At 34.4% G+C, this 19,781-nt stretch overlaps 2 protein-coding genes across 3 annotated transcripts; one reads left to right on the plus strand and one right to left on the minus strand.

Moving 5' to 3' along the window:
* The first annotated feature begins 620 nt into the window (after positions 1 to 620).
* On the plus strand, positions 621 to 4,364 carry LOC129903180 (serine/threonine-protein kinase SAPK2-like). The gene is made up of 9 exons (XM_055978684.1): positions 621 to 1,012; positions 1,104 to 1,178; positions 1,828 to 1,929; positions 2,818 to 2,871; positions 2,955 to 3,047; positions 3,133 to 3,225; positions 3,315 to 3,419; positions 3,586 to 3,684; positions 3,868 to 4,364. The coding sequence occupies exons 1-9, from the start codon at positions 890 to 892 to the stop codon at positions 4,132 to 4,134; spliced, it is 1,011 nt and encodes a 336-aa protein (XP_055834659.1). The 5' UTR covers positions 621 to 889; the 3' UTR covers positions 4,135 to 4,364.
* A 316-nt stretch (positions 4,365 to 4,680) lies between these two features.
* LOC129903179 (lysine-specific demethylase JMJ21) lies at positions 4,681 to 17,748 on the minus strand. Of its 2 annotated transcripts, none has more exons than XM_055978682.1 (16): positions 17,498 to 17,748; positions 16,430 to 16,540; positions 16,271 to 16,326; positions 16,039 to 16,181; positions 14,499 to 14,696; positions 14,222 to 14,421; positions 13,042 to 13,141; positions 12,364 to 12,936; positions 10,627 to 10,749; positions 10,256 to 10,336; positions 9,842 to 10,170; positions 9,480 to 9,737; positions 7,522 to 7,588; positions 7,190 to 7,403; positions 6,189 to 6,351; positions 4,681 to 4,945 (listed from the first exon to the last, which is right to left on the minus strand). In XM_055978682.1, exons 1-16 carry the CDS (start codon positions 17,647 to 17,649, stop codon positions 4,807 to 4,809), a joined length of 2,907 nt encoding a protein of 968 aa, XP_055834657.1. In that variant the 5' UTR covers positions 17,650 to 17,748; the 3' UTR covers positions 4,681 to 4,806. The 2 variants fall into 2 exon arrangements, with proteins under 2 accessions (XP_055834657.1, XP_055834658.1); XM_055978683.1 differs by having other exon boundaries at positions 9,480 to 9,734; positions 17,498 to 17,746.
* Positions 17,749 to 19,781: the final 2,033 nt, after the last annotated feature.

Consider the following 19,781-nt stretch of genomic DNA (forward strand, 5'->3'; position numbering starts at 1 on the left):
ACATACACATACTACTTACATATATACAATTGTTCAGTAGATATACAAATATAGTCATTAATACATATACATACTAGTTACATATATACAATTATCCAACAGATATACAAATACAAATCACCTCTCTCCTATCTCTGCCCTCTCGCTGGCTCTCCTCTCTCCTCCCTTTCCCTATCTCGCTCGCCTATTTCCTTCAAACATGTAACTATGAATAATAACTAAGCAAACTATTGTTATTTTACCTGATTATATTTTTTATTTTAGCTATTTTTGATTTTTCCTTGAAGAAAGATTTAGATGTACCAAAATTGGAATCTAAATTTAAGCATACCTATTTTCATTTTAAAATATTATGTTGAGCAATTATTTAAAAGTACATATAAAAATAGTAATTAAAAGGTCCTATGTCGTTATACGGTCTAAAATTGTCTTGTAGTTTCATCAAAGAGCCCAAATTCAAAGGACCGGGACCAACATGAAGAGCTCCAATCAATTTATCCACCAATATAATCACAACTAGTGGCAACTTTTCTGCAAATCTTACAGACGTGACCAGACTTTCTTCTCTTTTTTTTTTCTTTTCCTAGACTACAATTTTAGATTCCTGTCATAAAATTCATATTGAAAATAAAACACTTACTGAAATTTGAAATTCACCAATTAAAGATAAAAGTAAAAATTCTTCCTACCCACAGAGCTAATTAGTGACGACAATAGTTGAACAACCTAGTACCTGCCAAGAATATGTGTCCAATAAACTCTCAGTTAGTAAACCTCTGAATATTTTGAACCACTTTTGCTCTTAGTCAATTCTGTAAGTCAATCTCAGTTTATAACAGTACTGGAGAAGAAAAAGTTTGATTCTTTCTGAAACCCCTTTTGTTTCTTGATGATGGAGCGTTATGAGATAGTGAAGGAGTTGGGTTCTGGTAATTTTGGAGTAGCAAAGCTTGTTAGTGACAAGAAGACCAAAGAACTCTTTGCTGTTAAGTTTATTGAAAGAGGCCCAAAGGTTTCCCCTTTTATCACCTTAAATTTGAAGCCTTTAATCCATCTAGGGTATTTTATTTATTTGTTTGTTTGTGTTTTGAGGTTGTTTGCAGATAGATGAACTTGTGCAAAGGGAAATTATGAATCACAGATCATTGAAACATCCAAATATAGTAAGATTTAAAGAGGTATATGCTCTGCTTCTTCCTAATAGAAAGAATCTTCTTTTTTTTTCTTTATTCTATAATCTGCTTTGATTCCTATGGGGATTCTGATTATTGCTGTCATCCAGGATTGTAAGGAACTCTCATTAAATTAAAGATCTCTTTTTAAAAAAAATAAATTCTTGAGGAATGGAGATAGCTTCACCTTATGATATGATTAAAAGTGGTAATGGATCTAATAAGATCTGGTTTGTTAATGACAGTAACAAGATACTTCCTGTTATGTGTTAATTGTCCATCATCGGATAAAAAGAGAAATGCTAATGAGTTTATAGGCTAAATGGGTTCCTCACCTATCTAACTAGTCTTTTGGGTTGGGCTCTACTGTTTGGTTTATAACAACTATGTGATGTTATGATTTCTTTTTGAAGGACTCTGTTCTCGCAATTAAATGCAATCTGCGGCATCTTATAGATTGAAAGCAATTAACTTTTCTGGATAGTAGCCATAATTTGATGATTTGCATATTATTTTGTGTTTGGCATTGTTGATGGTAGCCAATTTACAATTAATGGAATTACATCGGCTGTTCAAAATAGTAGCTAAGTGGCATGCAGACTTGTCAATTTTGTTTATAGTTTGCTTTTTAAATGAATGGACTTAATACTTCCAGGTCTTGCTTACACCTACTCATCTAGCAATAGTAATGGAGTATGCTGCGGGAGGAGAGCTCTTTGCGAGGATCTGTAACGCTGGAAGATTTAATGAAGATGAGGTAAGAATGATACTTACACCAGATCCCGCAATTAGACTTGGAACAAACAAGCTGTGTACTTTTCATTTGATTTTATAACTCGTGCTTATGATAGTCAGATCTTTGTTGCCTCTTTTCTTGGTTGGGTTGGGTAGTATGCCGTTTACATTCATGATAAAGTGGTAGTCTACCATGGCATTCATATAGTCCTTTGATGTGGGAAGTCCACTGGGTAATAGTCTACCATGTCATGGGCTCCGTTGATGAGTGAAATTACAACAACACACCAGTGTAATTCCATAAGTGGGGTGTGGAGAGGATAGGATAGGATATACGTAGACCTTACCTCTACCTTTGTACGGAAGAGAGGTTATTTCTGATAGACCCTCAGCTCAAAAAAGTAGGAAAGTAAGAGAGAAAAAGAGACAACAAAATAACAATGCACAAAATATTAACACACATTGGAGAGAAAGAAAGAAAGAAAAAACTACGTGATACCTAAATCATACTACTAGAAGTATGACAACACTCGACTAACCTACTATCCTTCTACCCTATTCCTCGACCTCCATGTCTTCCTATGTAGGGTCATGTCCTCAGTCAGCTGAAATTGTGTCATATCCTGTCTAATCACCTTCCCCCTAGTTCTTCTTCGGCCTACTTCTACCTCCTACTCCTGTTATAGCCAACCTCACACACCTCCATTGATGTGTGAAACTAAACTCTTAATTTCCAAGAATGCCATCTTATAAGTTGAAAGCACAGAATGATATGCTATGAGAAGTGTCCCTTTAAATATGTTATCAGTTGACTATCTCCTTGTGTTTATGTCAGCTCTTCCGAGCAGACAAGACTCTTTTCTAGTTTAAAATCATCTCAGTGGCTTGACTCTGTTTATTTTTTACTCAGGCAAGGTTCTTCTTTCAACAACTGATATCAGGGGTTAGCTACTGCCATTTCATGGTACAACATCAATACTTCTCTTGCTGTGAACTTCATTCAGTTCTCCTTTTGGCACTTAGTATATCTTTGGTCTTCCGTTGCAGCAAATCTGTCATAGAGATCTCAAATTGGAAAACACGTTACTTGACGGAAGTGCTGCACCACGTGTCAAAATATGTGATTTTGGGTACTCCAAGGTTACTAATCTTTTCTTGAGGTCTTATAAATTTTTACATCCATTCAAGATATAAGTACGTATAAAATTGCTACCTTTGTTTTCAGTCATCCATCTTTCATTCTCAACCTAAGTCCACTGTGGGGACACCTGCTTATGTAGCACCAGAGGTCCTAACAAGGAAAGAATATGATGGAAAGGTGCTGCATCTTTCTTCTTCCTTGCTGAAATTATCATAATATTTGTCGTATACACTCATTTCTCCTCCTGTTAATTCTTGAAACTATAGCTTGCAGATGTTTGGTCCTGTGGAGTCACCTTATATGTAATGCTGGTTGGAGCTTATCCATTTCAAGATTCAAGTGATCCAAAAAACTTTACAAAGACTATTTCTGTGAGTGATGACAACATTATCTGATTTCTAGTTGATGAAAAAGGAAAAAAAGAAAATAAAAGAAGCCTGCTTAACTCTGATTTTTGTTTATCAATTTGCTTGTTTATGCAAGTGTGAGCATTGAGAAATTTACTGCAGCATTATGATTGGTTAGTTTCCTTGACAGAAAATACTCAGCGCCCGCTACTCAATTCCCGAGCAAGTCCGAATTTCCCTTGAATGCCGCCATCTCTTAACCAGGATTTTTGTGGCAGACCCTGAAAAGGTAATAAATCATATGGTATTCTGCTAAAGATGTAGACCATAGAATAGTTCATGTATTGTGTCCAAGTGAAATGGTCATCATTCCCACTAGAGGCTTTCCGTAAAATTGCTTTCATGTTTCTTGTTTCATGTTATTTTGTGAGTGTGCCAAAACCATAAATGCATGCTGATTATTGTTTTGCAGAGAATAACCATTCCAGAAATAAAAATACATCCTTGGTTTTTAAAGAACTTGCCAGTAGAACTGATGGAAGGAGGAAGTTACCAATGCGTTGATGTAAATAACCCTTCCCAGAGCATGGAAGAAGTTTTGGCAATAATACAAGAGGCTAGAGTTCCTTTGCAGGGTGGAACATATTCTTATGGGGGCACTATGGAACTTGATGAATTGGATGAAACTGATATTGAAGATATAATTGAAACTAGTGGTGATTTTGCTGGTCTACTGTGATGTGTTACACAATGCTGTAATTACCAAAAGGGTGAAAGAAGAGAGCAATCTGTAGACACTCGAGAGTTCACCCTATAATTTGCTGATACTAGTTTTTCTTTCTTTCTTTTGATTTACTACTTTTGAAATCTTGGCGTAGTGGAAATCTGGCCTTTAGAAACACATTTGTACCACAAGATAAAAGTTTTGTTTAGATGTCTGCAATTAGATCGTTTATTTTTTTTACGCAATGTAGAGTTTTAGCGGGTGATGTTTTATCATATATAACGTTCATCGTGTCTAATGCACATATCAAGATAACGTTTGTTGTTATACAAACAATATTCCATTTATAGATAAAGAAAAGACATGAACTCAATATCTGCATCTACTCTTATATTACGTCTTGCACTACATTTCAATCTTTTCCGATAAGGGCGATGTTCAAACTGGTAGAAGAAAATAACTCAGGAAAACAATGGTCTTTCCACCAGTGTACCTGACTCCACAATCATTGTTTTAAGTTTATGGAAAATAAATTTTGTCAAAGTCCTGAAGAAATGATCGGTAGGAAAAAGGAAAAAAAATATCAATAAATTACCTCAAACAAATGTTAGTGTACACGCGATTGGGACTTATTCAACATTCATCAACAAAACTGAAAGACAAAAATTAAAAGGAACAAAAGAAAGTTTAACAGGAGCCTGTATAATTATTAAGATCTCCCCATACAGCTTCCTCGACTTCTTCCCATGATTTTGCCATCTTTAGTTTTTTCCAAGTACTGAAAATAGCTCCCAGAACATTTTCGTCATGCAAAATACAGTAGCACCTGTACAGATATAAGTCATTCAAAGTGAGTTTAAACCACCACTCCATGTACGAATAAAGTGCGAAAGGGGAGTAGTAATAAGTCACATAGAAAAGCATGGATTCATGATAAAAGTAAAATCCTCTATGACATATTTTATCACAATTAATAATTTTTGACTGATAGAGGGATCAAGTGGTATTATAGTTCATTTGTTGGTAACTTGGAGCATTAAAAGCATGACTCTTGCTTTCCAATTGGCTGTTTTTTGCATTAATTGTTACTTCATTAATCTTACTGATTAACGTCCTGTTGTATGTGCTTCTCCTATTGATAGCTGGTCAAGTAACAAATAGTAGATGCTATCACGAATACAATCATACTCAATTCGATGGAATTGTTTGATCTTAAAGCCTTAACCCATTTTAAAAGAATCTTCAATTTTAACCCGTTTTAAGACTCTTTATTTGCATTGGTGTAATATATGTTTCCCATATTGAAGGTATGAATTACTATCTATTTTATATCTTTTAGGATTTATCTATCCATTTGTAACTTTTTTTTTATATTTTCTTGAGTTGAAATTCAAATTGTGGTTATAAAAAAGGTAAAAAAACAATATGTCAAAATTATTGAGATTAAACGTGTCAAATTGGGCGAGTCATGACCCAACCCAATTTTTAGCCCATTTGAGCCCAAAGTAAATTTGATTTCAACCCATTTTAATCTCTCCAATTTCAACTCAATCTGCCCATTTGACACCTCTAGATAGAAACAAGTCAAACAACGCTTGTAAGGAGTCAAGGAGGATGAAGCTCCAATCAATTCTATCCTCATCCAAAAAGCTCATGTTGGCTACCACAGAGAACATCCGGTCTCTAGTTCTAATAATAGACTAAACCCTCCACTGAATGATCTCAAGTACAATCTCCTAGTGCATTCAGCTTGTTAAACAGTAATGCGGCGTATATAATGACTTTGAAAGTGATTTGAGGGGTCTGATTGAGAATATGATATTGGTGGAGAATCAACAATTCTGAAAATGACAAATCATGCATTGGTTTGGTGAAGGCCAAGGGTTATGGATTCTAAGGCATGAGTTTCTATGTTATCAAAACACGTCTTACTATCTTCATATGGTCGGATATTGTATAAGCTCTGGTAGTGCAATTTAACTTTGAAGAAGAAAAATGTCTCCAATTATTTCATGAAAAACAATGACAACAATATAGAAGAAATATGACATGAGAACATATGTACTCACATGACTCGGTAAGAAAGTCTCTGAAATCCATTGGTTTTAGCTGATGCATTCACTCCTGTTTTAACAAATGGAAGTTTATAGCTATCCAGAAACTGCTTCAGTAAATGTGGATCTCCTCTAAATATATCCAGGTGTATTGGGATTAAGTCAGAAATCGGATCCCCTGAGAAAAGAACTGGTTACTAATCACAGAAACTCAAATGTTTAAAAATAAAATGCAAGGAATCAGCATTTTACAACCTTCCACATATGAAGTTTTTAGTGATGCAAGGACTACTGTGCTAACTCGAGACTGATCAATGTTAAGTGATGGCGGGTGTAGTATTTTCACAGGAGACTGCCAGTTAAATATGCACCAAAAAGCTTCTCTTGTCAAAATTCAGAGAACCACCCCAAAATAAGGTAAAACCTTTTTTAAAAAAATAGACCCACTAGTCCTTAGGATTTGTTGATTAGCTCTCACGTTAAAATAAGTAAAGCTAATCTGCACAATTCAAGGAAGGCAGTATTCAATTGCACATTAGAATTGGTGTGCCAAAACATACAAGAAAATAGTTCACAAATTATCCTTACTAAGCAGTACATTTGAAGTACCTACGAATATGACTGAAGCTTTTCTTTTTGTTCTTTTTGTTTATTTATTTATTTGTTTAAATAGGCAAAGTCTGCCTCTTAAACTGGTGCCAAACTCTAAGATCCAATTCAGTTCCATATTTATTTCCATTTTCTTTTCTTAGTTATTTCTTTTTGTGCTAAATAATCATTGATATCCATCTAATATGCACCATAAACTTAAACAGATTCATTTGACATGAACAATAATAAACAGTTCCTACCCTAGACATATCTTAACTTTTACTAATCATAAATCATTTAGGGACAAGTAATAGAAGATTAATACAGTCAATATAAGAACATGGTTCATCCATCATGGAAAGAAATACAAAACTACCAGCAGACCAAGCCCCAAAAAGCAAATTAATAGTTGCTCAATAACTCACCAACAGATAGACCACTAAAATCAAGTATATGAGTAGGTCTCCATGCACGTATAGGCTCACTCAAATTAGATCCAATTGCAGAAACATTGTCAATTAACTTGGGATCATCAGTAGTCTCTCCAGAGCGAGAAGTAAGGAAACATGGTTCCATGTGGATATTGTCATCCATTACATCGGAGTGTATCCAGGTACAAGATCCGACTCCCATGTCAACCTTAAATAGGAGATCACATACAAGAATCAGAGAAATGCATTCTCATCAGAGAGTGAACATAAGTTCCATTGTCACTAGCAGGAAGGAAAAAATCAACTTCATCTTTAAATATAAGAACCTTTTGGAGGTCGTCAGGGATGTATTCCTCGACTTTCTCAATCAGCTCTCTAGGAATTGGATCACCCCTACAGATTGAAACAGAAAAGTCTTAGATACAACTATGCATTAGCAGCTCAAATCTACGGTGCTTGTGCCAGCATATGTAAATGCACAGGAAAAAACTCATGTATAGGTACCCCACACTGCAATAGAGTAATACAGCAGTACCCAACACATACACATTAACAGGCAAAAGAACTGTCTGAATAGAATTTGTTCAAATAAGGAACAAAGAAAAATTTTGATGAGCTTAACAAGAGAGTTAAACATTAATCCAGTAGAAGACAAGCAGCACAAAATCCAACACAGAGATCAATAAGAAGTGTTTGTCTAGTATAATTCTTTCCCAATTCTAAACAAGAACTGAATATATCTTGTCCTTCATGTAGTGTATAGGAAAGTTAAGCTAAGGTAATATGTCTCCTCAACCATCTTATTTATGCAATATATAAGTAGTAAAGAAGTCGTTAAGGATTTTATCTTCTCAATTCAAGAAATGACTTTACAAAGTACTTTCTTTGTCCAAATTTCGGTATCTCATGGAATTTCAAATTAAGTTCTTCTTTATAAATTATTTTACCACAACTATTAAGGGAAGAGTTGAATTATATTTTTGTGTATGTATACATATGTGTGTATTATTAATAGAGTTGAAACTTACTATATTTCAATCAAAATTAGTCAAACAAGAAAGAAAATTGACTTTTTCAATACTTTGAACATTAACTGAAATAAAAAAGGATCTCAAGCAACCATTTTAAAGAGACTAATGGTAAGCAGTGGTAGGGAACCAATAGTCCAAAGAAAGGCTCTGCTTCACGTTGCATATTAGAACTCATTAAAGCTCGATTAGCATCATTATGTTCGATAAAAGGAATGAGGGAAGCTCCAATAGAAAAATATTGAAAAGGAAAAATACTTCGAAGATGAACCTATTCCCATGCAATAGTCAAGAATTCTTGACAGTATCGAGCTGGAACAACCTGTTATTCCTGAATAACCCGATTTAAGGCTAAAGAATTGGAGACTTTTGCCCTCGCCATGTAAACTGAGAGCCTAGGTACCCAAGATCAATGATTTTGCTTTCAATCTTTAAACTTGGTCACAGAATAACATGTAGGCTGATCTGACACCAAATGAAGAGCCAACTAAGAACCCCCCAAAAGTCATATAACCCTGGCATAGCATTTACATTGATGTAACACTAATCAACCCAAGAAATTCTCTAATGAGTCTTTTGGTTTGAAGACAAGTTATACTGAGATTAGTTATGTCGGTATTATTTCTTATTGACTGTTCGGTTTATTATATTAAAAATAACATGCATGACATAATTTCTAAGAAAGAAATTGTTTGTTTACAAAAATGCGCTCCACCTTATTTAGTAGAAAAAGGGTTTGAGGTACCTCAGGGGTAATTTTTGTCATTTTCATTGTTTTATCCCGGGATAACTAGTCCTGGTACTATTATTCCACCCTCTGGTAGGGATAACTATTTTTTTTTTAAAATGGGGGTCGGGGAAGGGGATTACAAGGTGGGAATTAGAACCCTCATCAGCACAAATAGTCAACCAATTGAGCTGCGAGCTGCTGAGATGCCACGTGGCAGGGATGACTTATCCTGGTGCTAATGACTAATTCTAGTATAACTTATCCCAGGACTATCTATGCTTGTCCAGCATACCAAACGACCCCTAAAAGAATAGACAGGGAGTTAGACCCACGGTTCTATTATCTATGGCTTTAGTATCTAGTCTAGTCTAGAGGAATAAATGAAACACATGGTCTCAAGCATCACAGTCAAAGGCACAAAGCCATCCGAGCAGAAGCAAGGTCATAAGGAGAACATTTGCTACATAATACTGAGACTTTAGAATACTGCTTTATGATCAACAAAGTATTCTGGTGTTCTGTTTACCATTTAGTCAAGCGGTCACAAACATCTTTCTTTTTCCTGTTCAGAGTTTTCAGGAATAAATTCCACTCTGCAGGGACACAAATCTTGTCCTCGTCATCCTCGAGATTCCCATTAGCATTGGGTACTGCTTTCTGCTGGGTTTCCAACAATGTTGGATCATTCAAAGCTGGGCACGGCACAAGATGAAGGTTGCGCATTTGTTCTCCCAGGAACGAGGCCAGATTTAGAGTGTCTTCCCATGAGATGGAATCTCTTCTGCTAGCAAACACAAACTAAATGAAAAAGAGGAGCAGTACATCAAAAAACAACTGCAAGTACTTCATATAAATGATACAGGCAATTATAGAAATCGATTCACTTACATTTGAGCATATATTTTCCCTTTGCATCTCTGTGTTATGACATATGGCCATATTGTTGTGCCACTGCCAGAGCTTACTACTTCGGCTACTGACATCCCGGCTTTTCTATAATCAAACTGCCTTTTACTCCATAAACCAAATGGATAATCAGCTTGCTCATGTTCCACAAGGGGTCTAAAATTAACAATCACCTCTGGAATTCCTTTGCCATCCCAACACTGAACCTTACACAATCCATTTTCAACATAGAGAATCCCACTGGATAAAACATTAGGAATGTGATTCCTCAAAGGGGAGTTCATTTTCTGGAGTGAACTGTAAAACTCGAGCTGCAAAAGATCAAACCAAACTGAATGAATAAATAACAAAGAAATATATCAGCTGGAAAAATAACTGCCAGAAGTACAGATATACCTCAGTGCCCAAAGAATGAAGACAAGCTTCTAATCCTTCTTCAACAAGTATTTTTATAACATTGTCCCCAGCTAGATAAACCTGTACACAGGTATTACCACTAGTTAGGTTAATGATGACAAAACATCTTTGTAAGAAAAAAATTGATCTTCCACTCTTTCTTAAGCATCTCAACTTCAGTATTAACTCGTTGAGATGAGAAAAGCCTACTTGAGTATTGATGTATAAAAACCTCAACACTATCACAAAGGTAATGGGGTCAGGCGCCAATAATAACTAAAAGTTTCCTTCAACTTCAGTCTAGATAAAAAAAAAGTGACACTAATGAAATAACCACATCAGTAGAAGATCCACTAAGCACAAAGACTTACCGGATTGCTGCCTGTTCCAACTGGAAGCCTCTCATCATCTGTTAGCAACGGCAACCCATGGAAGGTACAAATTTCTGTCGCGCGTGCGTACCATCTATCAGCATTCAGCGCCAGACAGGCTCCCTAGCAGAAGTGATTCTACGGTCATAAGCAATAACAGAAACTTAAATTACACAAAGGTGACCCTGACGAGAGATGACCAATTATTGATTTAACACCTCATTATGCAGAACATTTATAACCTCAGACTACGTGTGATAAGCCGTGCAGCTGAAAAGGTCAAGGTTCCTGCTATGTAGCTACTTAGGCATATATAAATTCATCAGCTGGAATGTCTCATATGATGCAGATCAAGGTAGCCACCAAGGATTTTGGAGCATTCTTCCATCCACCATGAGCTTGGAGGATTTAGAGGAAGCATGGCCTCGAGGTCTAAAGTATGCTCAAGTGGATATTTGAAGGAAGGGAGCCAAGCACCAAAGCAATTAGAAGGCCAAAAACATAGAAGCTGCAGATTTTTGCTACAGTGAAGGCCCAATCGCAAAGAAGGCAGCATCATGAAGGCCACGATCGCGGTTCCCAGACCAATGTCAACGTCCTGGAAGCTCAATTCTGCATTTGGCCAATTTCTGCAATTTTATCCAAATTCCGTTCTACCCTTATGTCTAGGGACTCTTTAGGTTTTTATAATACTAATAAGAGACCTAGTATAAATAGTCCCTAACTTTCCATTTTTAGGTAGCTAACTTTGAACATGATATTTCTATTTAGAGATGATGGTTGTAGGTGATCTGAACTTGCAAGGGGTTTTCCAAGTAAAATTCTTCCACTTGAAGTATTTCTATAGTTTAGGTTCTTCTTGTTTGCATAATAGAGTGTTTATTTGATACTGAATGTTCTAATAATTGTTTTCTAGTTGGGTCTATTCTAAGTGGGCGTTTGGATTGGCTTATTTTAAGTGACTTTTGGCTTTTAAGCTCTTTTTTAGTTTTGGAAAACACCAAAAGTGCTTTTAAGCACTTTTTCTAGGCTAAAAAAATAAAAGCCAAAAGTTGGGTGTCCCCATCTTATGGCTTTTAGCTTTTAGCCACTTAAAAAGCCAATCCAAACACCCCCTAAATTCTTTATCGTTTTACTATAATTTTTGTTATCCCTATCCCGCTCTACATCATAAGATGGTTGATACAAATAACAGAAGGAAAGCTTATGGTATACTTAGAACAGTCACATCGACTGCCCCAGAAGGAAAGCATTGTATACTTAGAACAGTCACATCTACATCATATGATGGTTGATACAAATAACAGAAGGAAAGCTTATGGTATACTTAGAACAGTCACATCGACTGCCCCAGAAGGAAAGCTTATGGTATACTTTGAACAGTCACATCTACATCATATGATGGTTGATACAAATATCAGAAGGAAAGCTTATGGTATACTTAGAACAGTCACATCTACATCATATGATGGTTGATACAAATATCAGAAGGAAAGCTTATGGTATACTTAGAACAGTCACATCTACATCATATGATGGCTGATACAAATAACAGAAAGAAAGCTTATGGTATACTTAGAACAGTCACATAGACTGGCCCAAAAGGTCAGTCGACATTTCCAGGATTTTCTTTTCATGCAATTAGAGGCATTAGTTGAGACAAAAAGTTTGATTGATCAAAAAAAAAGAGAAAAAAACACTAATCATAAATAAGAAGAGAAGTGAATATATAAATACCTTCCATATAAGGTCTCTAGTCTCTGGTTTTTCAACCCAAAGCTTTGATAGCCACATTCTCATTTCTCGCTGCCCGATAGAGTTGCTTGAGCTCCATAACGAAGTGTAGTGATCTTGCTCTTTATCCAAAAACATAGCTAAGAAATTTATGTCATAAGAAAATTCCACCTCTGTGAAATCTATGCATTTAGAGACACCATCTATTGTACTTCCATATTCTGAACCTTTCGGTTGGTCAACTCTAATCCTCTTGTCTTTCCTTGACAGATCAGAGCAGCTCAAACCACTTTCTAAGGAAAACATATTTTTCCTGACATCCTCAATAATGATGTCATCTAAAGCAAGAAGCCCAGCACGGCATACTCCTTTATGTCTATAACCAGGAGCCATATCCAGACACACAAATTCAAAGTTCTTGGAGTTCACAAAATTCTGTGTCACAGCAACAGTAGTCTCTAAATTTAGCACACAATGCCACCATCCACTTGGGACAAATATCGTGTCCCCAGGCAGTTGAGTGCACTCGATTGGTTTGTCTTCCTCAGTAAGAAGAGGATAGAAGTCCAGCCACCACTGGATGAACATGACAGAAATAACACATTGCTCAAATAAATGAAAACCAATCACAATATTAGGCAACGTAGAAGTAAATTATTTGTATCTCAAAATTGTTAATACCTGCAAAGATGATGGACTGTCAATATTGACATCACCATCTTCTTCATTTACATGCACTGTTACTCCTAAAGGTACTCTTCCAGGGGGATATAACGCCCACCTGCAAAATAAAATGACTAAGGGCCTTTTTTTGTCTCCCAACAAGTATCACAATGGTGATTAATCCACTACAGCAGAAGAAAAATTCTTGGACAGTGTAAAATAAGAATACACCAAAATATTTCAAAAGCTCCTAATAATATTTACTACATGCTATAAACAAGCTCAAGTCTACTTCTGAAATTTAAATGCCTTCAATTTTTTTCCTTCTTTTCTTTCCACTTGTAGGTGGGAGGAGACAAAAGAGAGTCACAACTCAAGACTAGACAACTTAGCACCATGTCTTAACATTGGAGAACTTTGAGCAAACAACATCAATCCAGTTCTATAAGCAAGAAACTCCCAGCAGCGAGCAAAATCTATAGTTTGTCACCATCCACTTCTTTGGTGAGTTTCTTTTTAGCTCATTCCCGCTCCAAGCTATCATATAAAATATACATACATACATATATATATAATATATATATATATATACATACATACATATATATATAATATATATATACATACATACATATACATATATACATACATACTTACATACATACATACATACATACATATATATATATATATATATATATATATATATATATATTCAAGTGCACTTTTCATGAAATAACTTTGAGGGAAAAAGTGAAAGGCTGACATAACTTCAATTTTTTGCAAAGCCTGCCCCTTTTGCATATACCCATGAACCTACTATAAAATGCAGAAAGTATAATCTGCTTATAGACACAGATCGGAAGAGAGACTTAAGAAAGCGTCGTTCAAAAGTATGTTTTCTAAATGAAATTCTTATTTAGGTTTTTCCGTTCTATCTTTGACTTCTTTTCTTCAACACTCTGGCAGCTGTTTTCTGATCAACCCAATTATCTCCACCCACAACTGAGCAAACCATCAGTACTTCCATTGCTTTCTACCACAACTTCATTGATCGATCAGGGAGTTGATCAACAGGCAGTAATGAGTACGAGTTTGATTGGTCAAATTATCAAACAAAGCATGCCTAAAGTGAAGCATTCAGCAAGATCCTGAGACAAGATGACTGGCAAGTGATAGACTGGTTCTCGTAACATACCTTTTACGGCCACATAGAAGTGTATTCCAAGCACTAGTTAGGGATGGATCAACATGCCAAGAGGCACCAGACCTCTCTGGTCCCACAATGAGCCATCTGAAGGGAGGCCGCTGATCCATGTCCAGCACATCAAAGAAGTCCTCTTTGAACATATTTGGAACATTGTACTCCTTCAACAACTCTGGGGCAGCTTCCCCAAACTGAGAAAAAGTAATTCAAGTTAGAACAGTCTGTTGTCGGAGACTGTACAGAGAGAACAGCAGGATTGTAAAGGAACCTTCTCATCAAAAATGTAAAGAGGATCCTCGTCATGCTGAACTTTCATATATGACACATAGTTCTTCAGTTTCATCCTAATTTTGTGACGACTTCTTTGAGATAATTTAAATGCTGTATCTCCATAATTTTTTAAAAGCTCCTCTGTTGTCCATGTAGTCCTTGCAGGCCAAGTGTCGGCCAATCCACCAATTAAAACCTGTTATAGTGTAAGCAATAAGCTTGGTGAAGATCATAACATATTCATATGACTGTCTATAAGGAAAACCATGCACATGAGCTATCAGTACATAAAAAAGGTTCAGACAAATTAAGCCAATTTCTTTTGCCCCTTTTTCAAGAATGACACACGAACAACATTGGTCAAATGATAGAAATGCAATCAAGTAGACTTAAAGAGAAAGATCCAGTGTATATCAATCAATCAACTAACCCTCAATCCTAAACTAGTTGGCATATAGCTATATGAATCCTCGGGATAAGTTGATGAACTCAATGTATATAAGAAAGAAAAGGAAGGGAAAAACAGCAAAAATAAAGAAGAAGAGGAAAAACAACAAGAAGCAGCAGCAAGAATCACTATATAATTTTCTTTTGATAAGCAAGAATCAGTAAGTGATTTGTTTTCTGGTACACATGTAAACTAATAATTACAAGACAGTAGATTCTAACTTCATCTATTCAAGTCTCCTGCTTTGACTTGGGAACAACTATTAAGGAGTACTTGAAATGTTAAAGTAGTTAAGTAGCAATGGGTCCAAAAGTGAGATAAAACTAACTTTGCCAGAACTTGACCATTTTAGTCAGTTTTCAAGTGGTTACTACATTGATTTCTGATACTAAGAGATTCAATCAGAGCTAAAGATAATAGAGTAAAGGTGTCCCTTTAAGCAAAGTAGACACAATTGTGGGGCAACTTAGAGAAGAGAATATATGACATGATTTGAGAAAGGCAGTATGTTCAAAGGGAAGGAGGTAAAATCACTTGAAATGATGCACACTAAAACATAATTTTATCACAGATTTTATTAAATAAAAGACAGTGAATACTCCATATCACCGAGGACATGACCTTAGATAGAAAGGAGTGGCGGTCGTGGATTAGGATAGAAGGCTAGTAGGAATAGAATGGTGTCTTGCCGTGTGTCGGTTTAGGGTGGTCGTAGGTCTAGGTGTGCCTTATAGTTGTATTGTTAGTGCCTTTGTTTATCACATTACTTTGATATTGTTAATGTTCTTGTCTTGTAAAATTTGCATCGCTTTTCGTTTTATTGACATTATGCTATATATATTGTTTTTCTCTCTTACTTGGGACTGTGACTTTTGAGCCGAGGGTCTTTCGGAAACAGCCTCTCTATCTCCATGAGGTAGTGGTAAGGTCTACGTACATCCTACTCTCCCCAGACTCCACTAGTGGAATTTCACTGGGTATGTTGTTATTGTGTAAAAGATAGCGAATACAAAGACAATCTAACAAATCATCAATAATCTAACAACCATTCCATGTGCGTTAAAGCATTTATAAGTTGCAAACACCATACCGGTTTCTGTCCATCATACTTATCACGAAACTCTTCTATAGAAAGGTTCTTTGCTCTTTCCACATTTCCGGTATCGTAATAAAATCCATTCAATGATGTATAGCACCGGTATAATCTACGATAAAGGAATAAAGAGTTGAATCCTGCAAAGTTGAGCTCCCATTAGCATATTATGTACAGTAGCATTGCGGAGTTGAAGAATATTCAACAAACCAATAGCAACATATATTACCATTGAAGTGTAGCGGTTTCTGGCAGGATTCATTATTTTCGAAAGTCACATTCAATCTACATCAATGGGGAAAATACAATGAACTGACTGTCAAACAACTTGAATCTAGTCAATGAAGGGTAACTACATTGCAGAAGAAAATACTATGTATAACCATACTGATCCAGGGCTGTTCTTTTCCAGGAGCCTTTATACTGAAGCTGACGATCAGTAATATCAATGCATAAGCTCATCCATAGGGGCTCCTCGTTGCATAATATATACATCACACTGCAAAACAGTAAGTATTTAAAGAAGGTACGGGAAAAAGTGGCACTGAGTTTTTCCTTAAGCTTACTCAGAAAAATGGAAGACACTGACAGCACTTTGGATAAGGAGCTGTATCTCAGGAAATCATATCCAATTGATAAGCTTGGCCTACTGACACTAAGAGTGATTAACAGGTATAAGTGGCACAGCCATTAGAAGTATTGACTTTGTCATTATCACCCGCAACTTTGATAAGCAGGTATTCTAAGTATTAAATCATATTTCGACAAACATGCTTACAAGTAAATCCACGGTAATTTGATCACACAACAAGAAATAAGAAAACTATCTGCATCTATCAGTTCATAGACCAATAATAACTGAAAACGAGAAGAAAGAAACGGCATAATCAGACATTTAACATCTATTAATTATAGTTTGAAAATCTCCCACTGTTTGTTACCAACAATCCCTATTGAACTGATTTTGTGCTAGAAAAAGAAATACGCGTACACAGAAACATCGAGAAGCCTAAGCTGCCCTAAAACAACACGAGATGCATATTCTACTAATTCATAGAAATCAAACAAAAATTGAACACATCTATGTAAGAACAAGGAAAAAATACCTGTCATTTTTTCATCTATTAGTTAAATTAAGAAAGTCCCTAATGCTATAACCAAAATTCTCTACTGAACTGATTTTGTATGAGAAAGAGAAATGCATCAGGCGCACACAAGATCTACATTCCACTAATTCACAAGAATCAGATAAAATTAAACGCAAATCGATACTTTAGAAGAAGCAACAAATCATGCAATCGAATGAATTAAAGCTTGAATAAATTCAAAATTGAACACTCATCCCTATCTACATATAATTAGCAGAACTTCAGCTCCAATCCAAAAGTTATTGCGCTACGCTGTATACACAAGACTAATTTTTTGACAGTAAAATCAGTTGGATAATTGAAAGAACCTGCTAACACAGGAAAGGCGAGCAACATCGCGAGGAGTGAGATAAGTGAGTATGGAGCACAGAATTTCGTCGGGAAGAATGCGGAGGTCTCCGAGAGCCGCCGGCCTCCGATCAAATTGTCCAACTTCCATCGGCGATGAGACTGGTCGCATTTGCAATTGGGGATTATTCTTTTTCTTCAAATGTTTAAATTGAGAAGAAGATTTCAAGAATTCAATACAATAGTTTGTTAAATCTGCCGCGTAAAACTTAAGCAACACACCGAGCGCGTTAGATTATTCCTTTTTCCTTTTTTACTATTTTTATCCCTTTTCTCGATTTCTTAGGCGTGGCAAAAACGTGTCACATTACACCAAAATTGTTGTGTTATTCAATTATCACGAATTTAATTGGCCTCTCTGATAGAATTTGATTTGACACGTAAAAAAAGAAAGAAAATGTTAAAATTTATAATTTGAATAAGTTATAAATGTTTGTATGATTATAAATTAATTTATTGATAATAAAATTAATATTTTAAAGTTAATTTATTATTAAATTTAAAATTTTGTCTTTTTTTTAATTAATTAAAAGAGAAAGTGAATTATATAAATTGAGACTGAAGTATTTTTTATCTTCTTGAAAAATATTAACAATAAGCTCAAGGAAATTTTTTTCACTTGAAAAATAATAAAAACAATTTTATTTTATTTTTACTTTTGAGCATTATATTTTTGAAATATTTACTAAAATCTTACTTGATATGCCTTATAAAAGTAAAAATAAATTGCCTAATTAGTTGTCTCTAGTTTCTGATGCTGCTGAATTCCAACGCATAAAGCTTTTGGACAAAATTTGACCAAATGAAATAACAATTACGAATTCAATGCATTGACAATATGTTATTATTTATAATTAAGGACAAAAAAATTAAAATATATTTGGTAATGTAAAAGTTTCTTACATTATAATTTGTCAATGTATATAATTAATTAAATTCTTATAGATATTCATGTCACCAAGACACCAACTTAAGTATATCTTCTTCTCTTTTAACTTATGCATCTTACAATGAGTAATTTCTCTGAACAGTCACTCCATGTTTGAAAAATTACATAAAAATATTACTTTTATTTTTTTCGCAAAATATATTTAAAATAATAAAAATATTTTTCTCTCTTCTAATATGATGACATGTCACATTATTCCCTTTTTAAACAATAGTTTTTAACTATTTTAAATCATTCATATTTTATAACTAATAAAAATTTATTACTTTTCCATATTATTAAAAAAAAGAATTTTATTGTTATCAAAATGTGATATCATACTTTTAATAAATTTACTTTTATTTATTTATTATATTAAAAATAAAGTTGCATTTGTATTTATCTATTTTATTATATCAAGAGAATAATAAAAAAGAATTTTATTCCTTTTTAATACTAAAAGAAAAAATAAAAATCATTTTTATCATTCTGTTGATATGATAAAATAGATAAATACAGATGCAACTTTATTTTTAATATAATAAATAAATAAAAGTAAAATTATTAAAAGTAAATGAAGTTAAAAATATGATATGACATTTTAATAACAATAAAAGTTCTTTTTTTAACAATACAGAATAATAATAAATTTTGATTTAGTTATAAATATGAATGGTTTAAAAGAATTAAAAAAATTGTTAAAAAATGAATAACGTGACATGTCATCTCATTAGGAGAGAAAAGGATGTCTTTATTGTTTCAAGTATATTTTGGAGAAAATATGAATAGTCCTAAAAGAAACAAAAGTGATATTTCTAGACAATTTTTCAAACATTGGGTGACTATTTAGGGAAATTACTCCTTAAACAATGTATAACATTTGACATATTTATTTACAATAAGTTAAAAGGTGATTCAATATTATTAGTGGCGGATCTAGAATTTTCATTAAGGATTTTCGGAAAAAAAATATAGTACTTAAGATTTGAATTTGAAACCTTAATGTTAGTTTTGAACTCCTCAATAACTAAGCCAACCTCTACTCTTCTATTCAAGAGGTTCAAAATTAATATATAGACATAAAAAAAAATTAAAATACCTTATATATACAATATAAGTTCTTGCCAAAAGGTTTCAAGCGAACCCCTTGAGTTACCTCTAGGTCCGCCCTTGAGTATTACCCTTCTATTTGAAATCACTTTAAACATATATTACATAATAAGTTATTTTCTCAAATATTAAGAAAATAAATAATTTGAATTTTTCAAAATTTAATTTGTTGAGAAAACCATGTGACATTATTGTTGTACCTCTAG

The sequence above is a fragment of the Solanum dulcamara genome, chromosome 9 (assembly GCF_947179165.1).
Source record: "Solanum dulcamara chromosome 9, daSolDulc1.2, whole genome shotgun sequence".
NCBI classification, from domain to species: domain Eukaryota; kingdom Viridiplantae; phylum Streptophyta; class Magnoliopsida; order Solanales; family Solanaceae; genus Solanum; species Solanum dulcamara.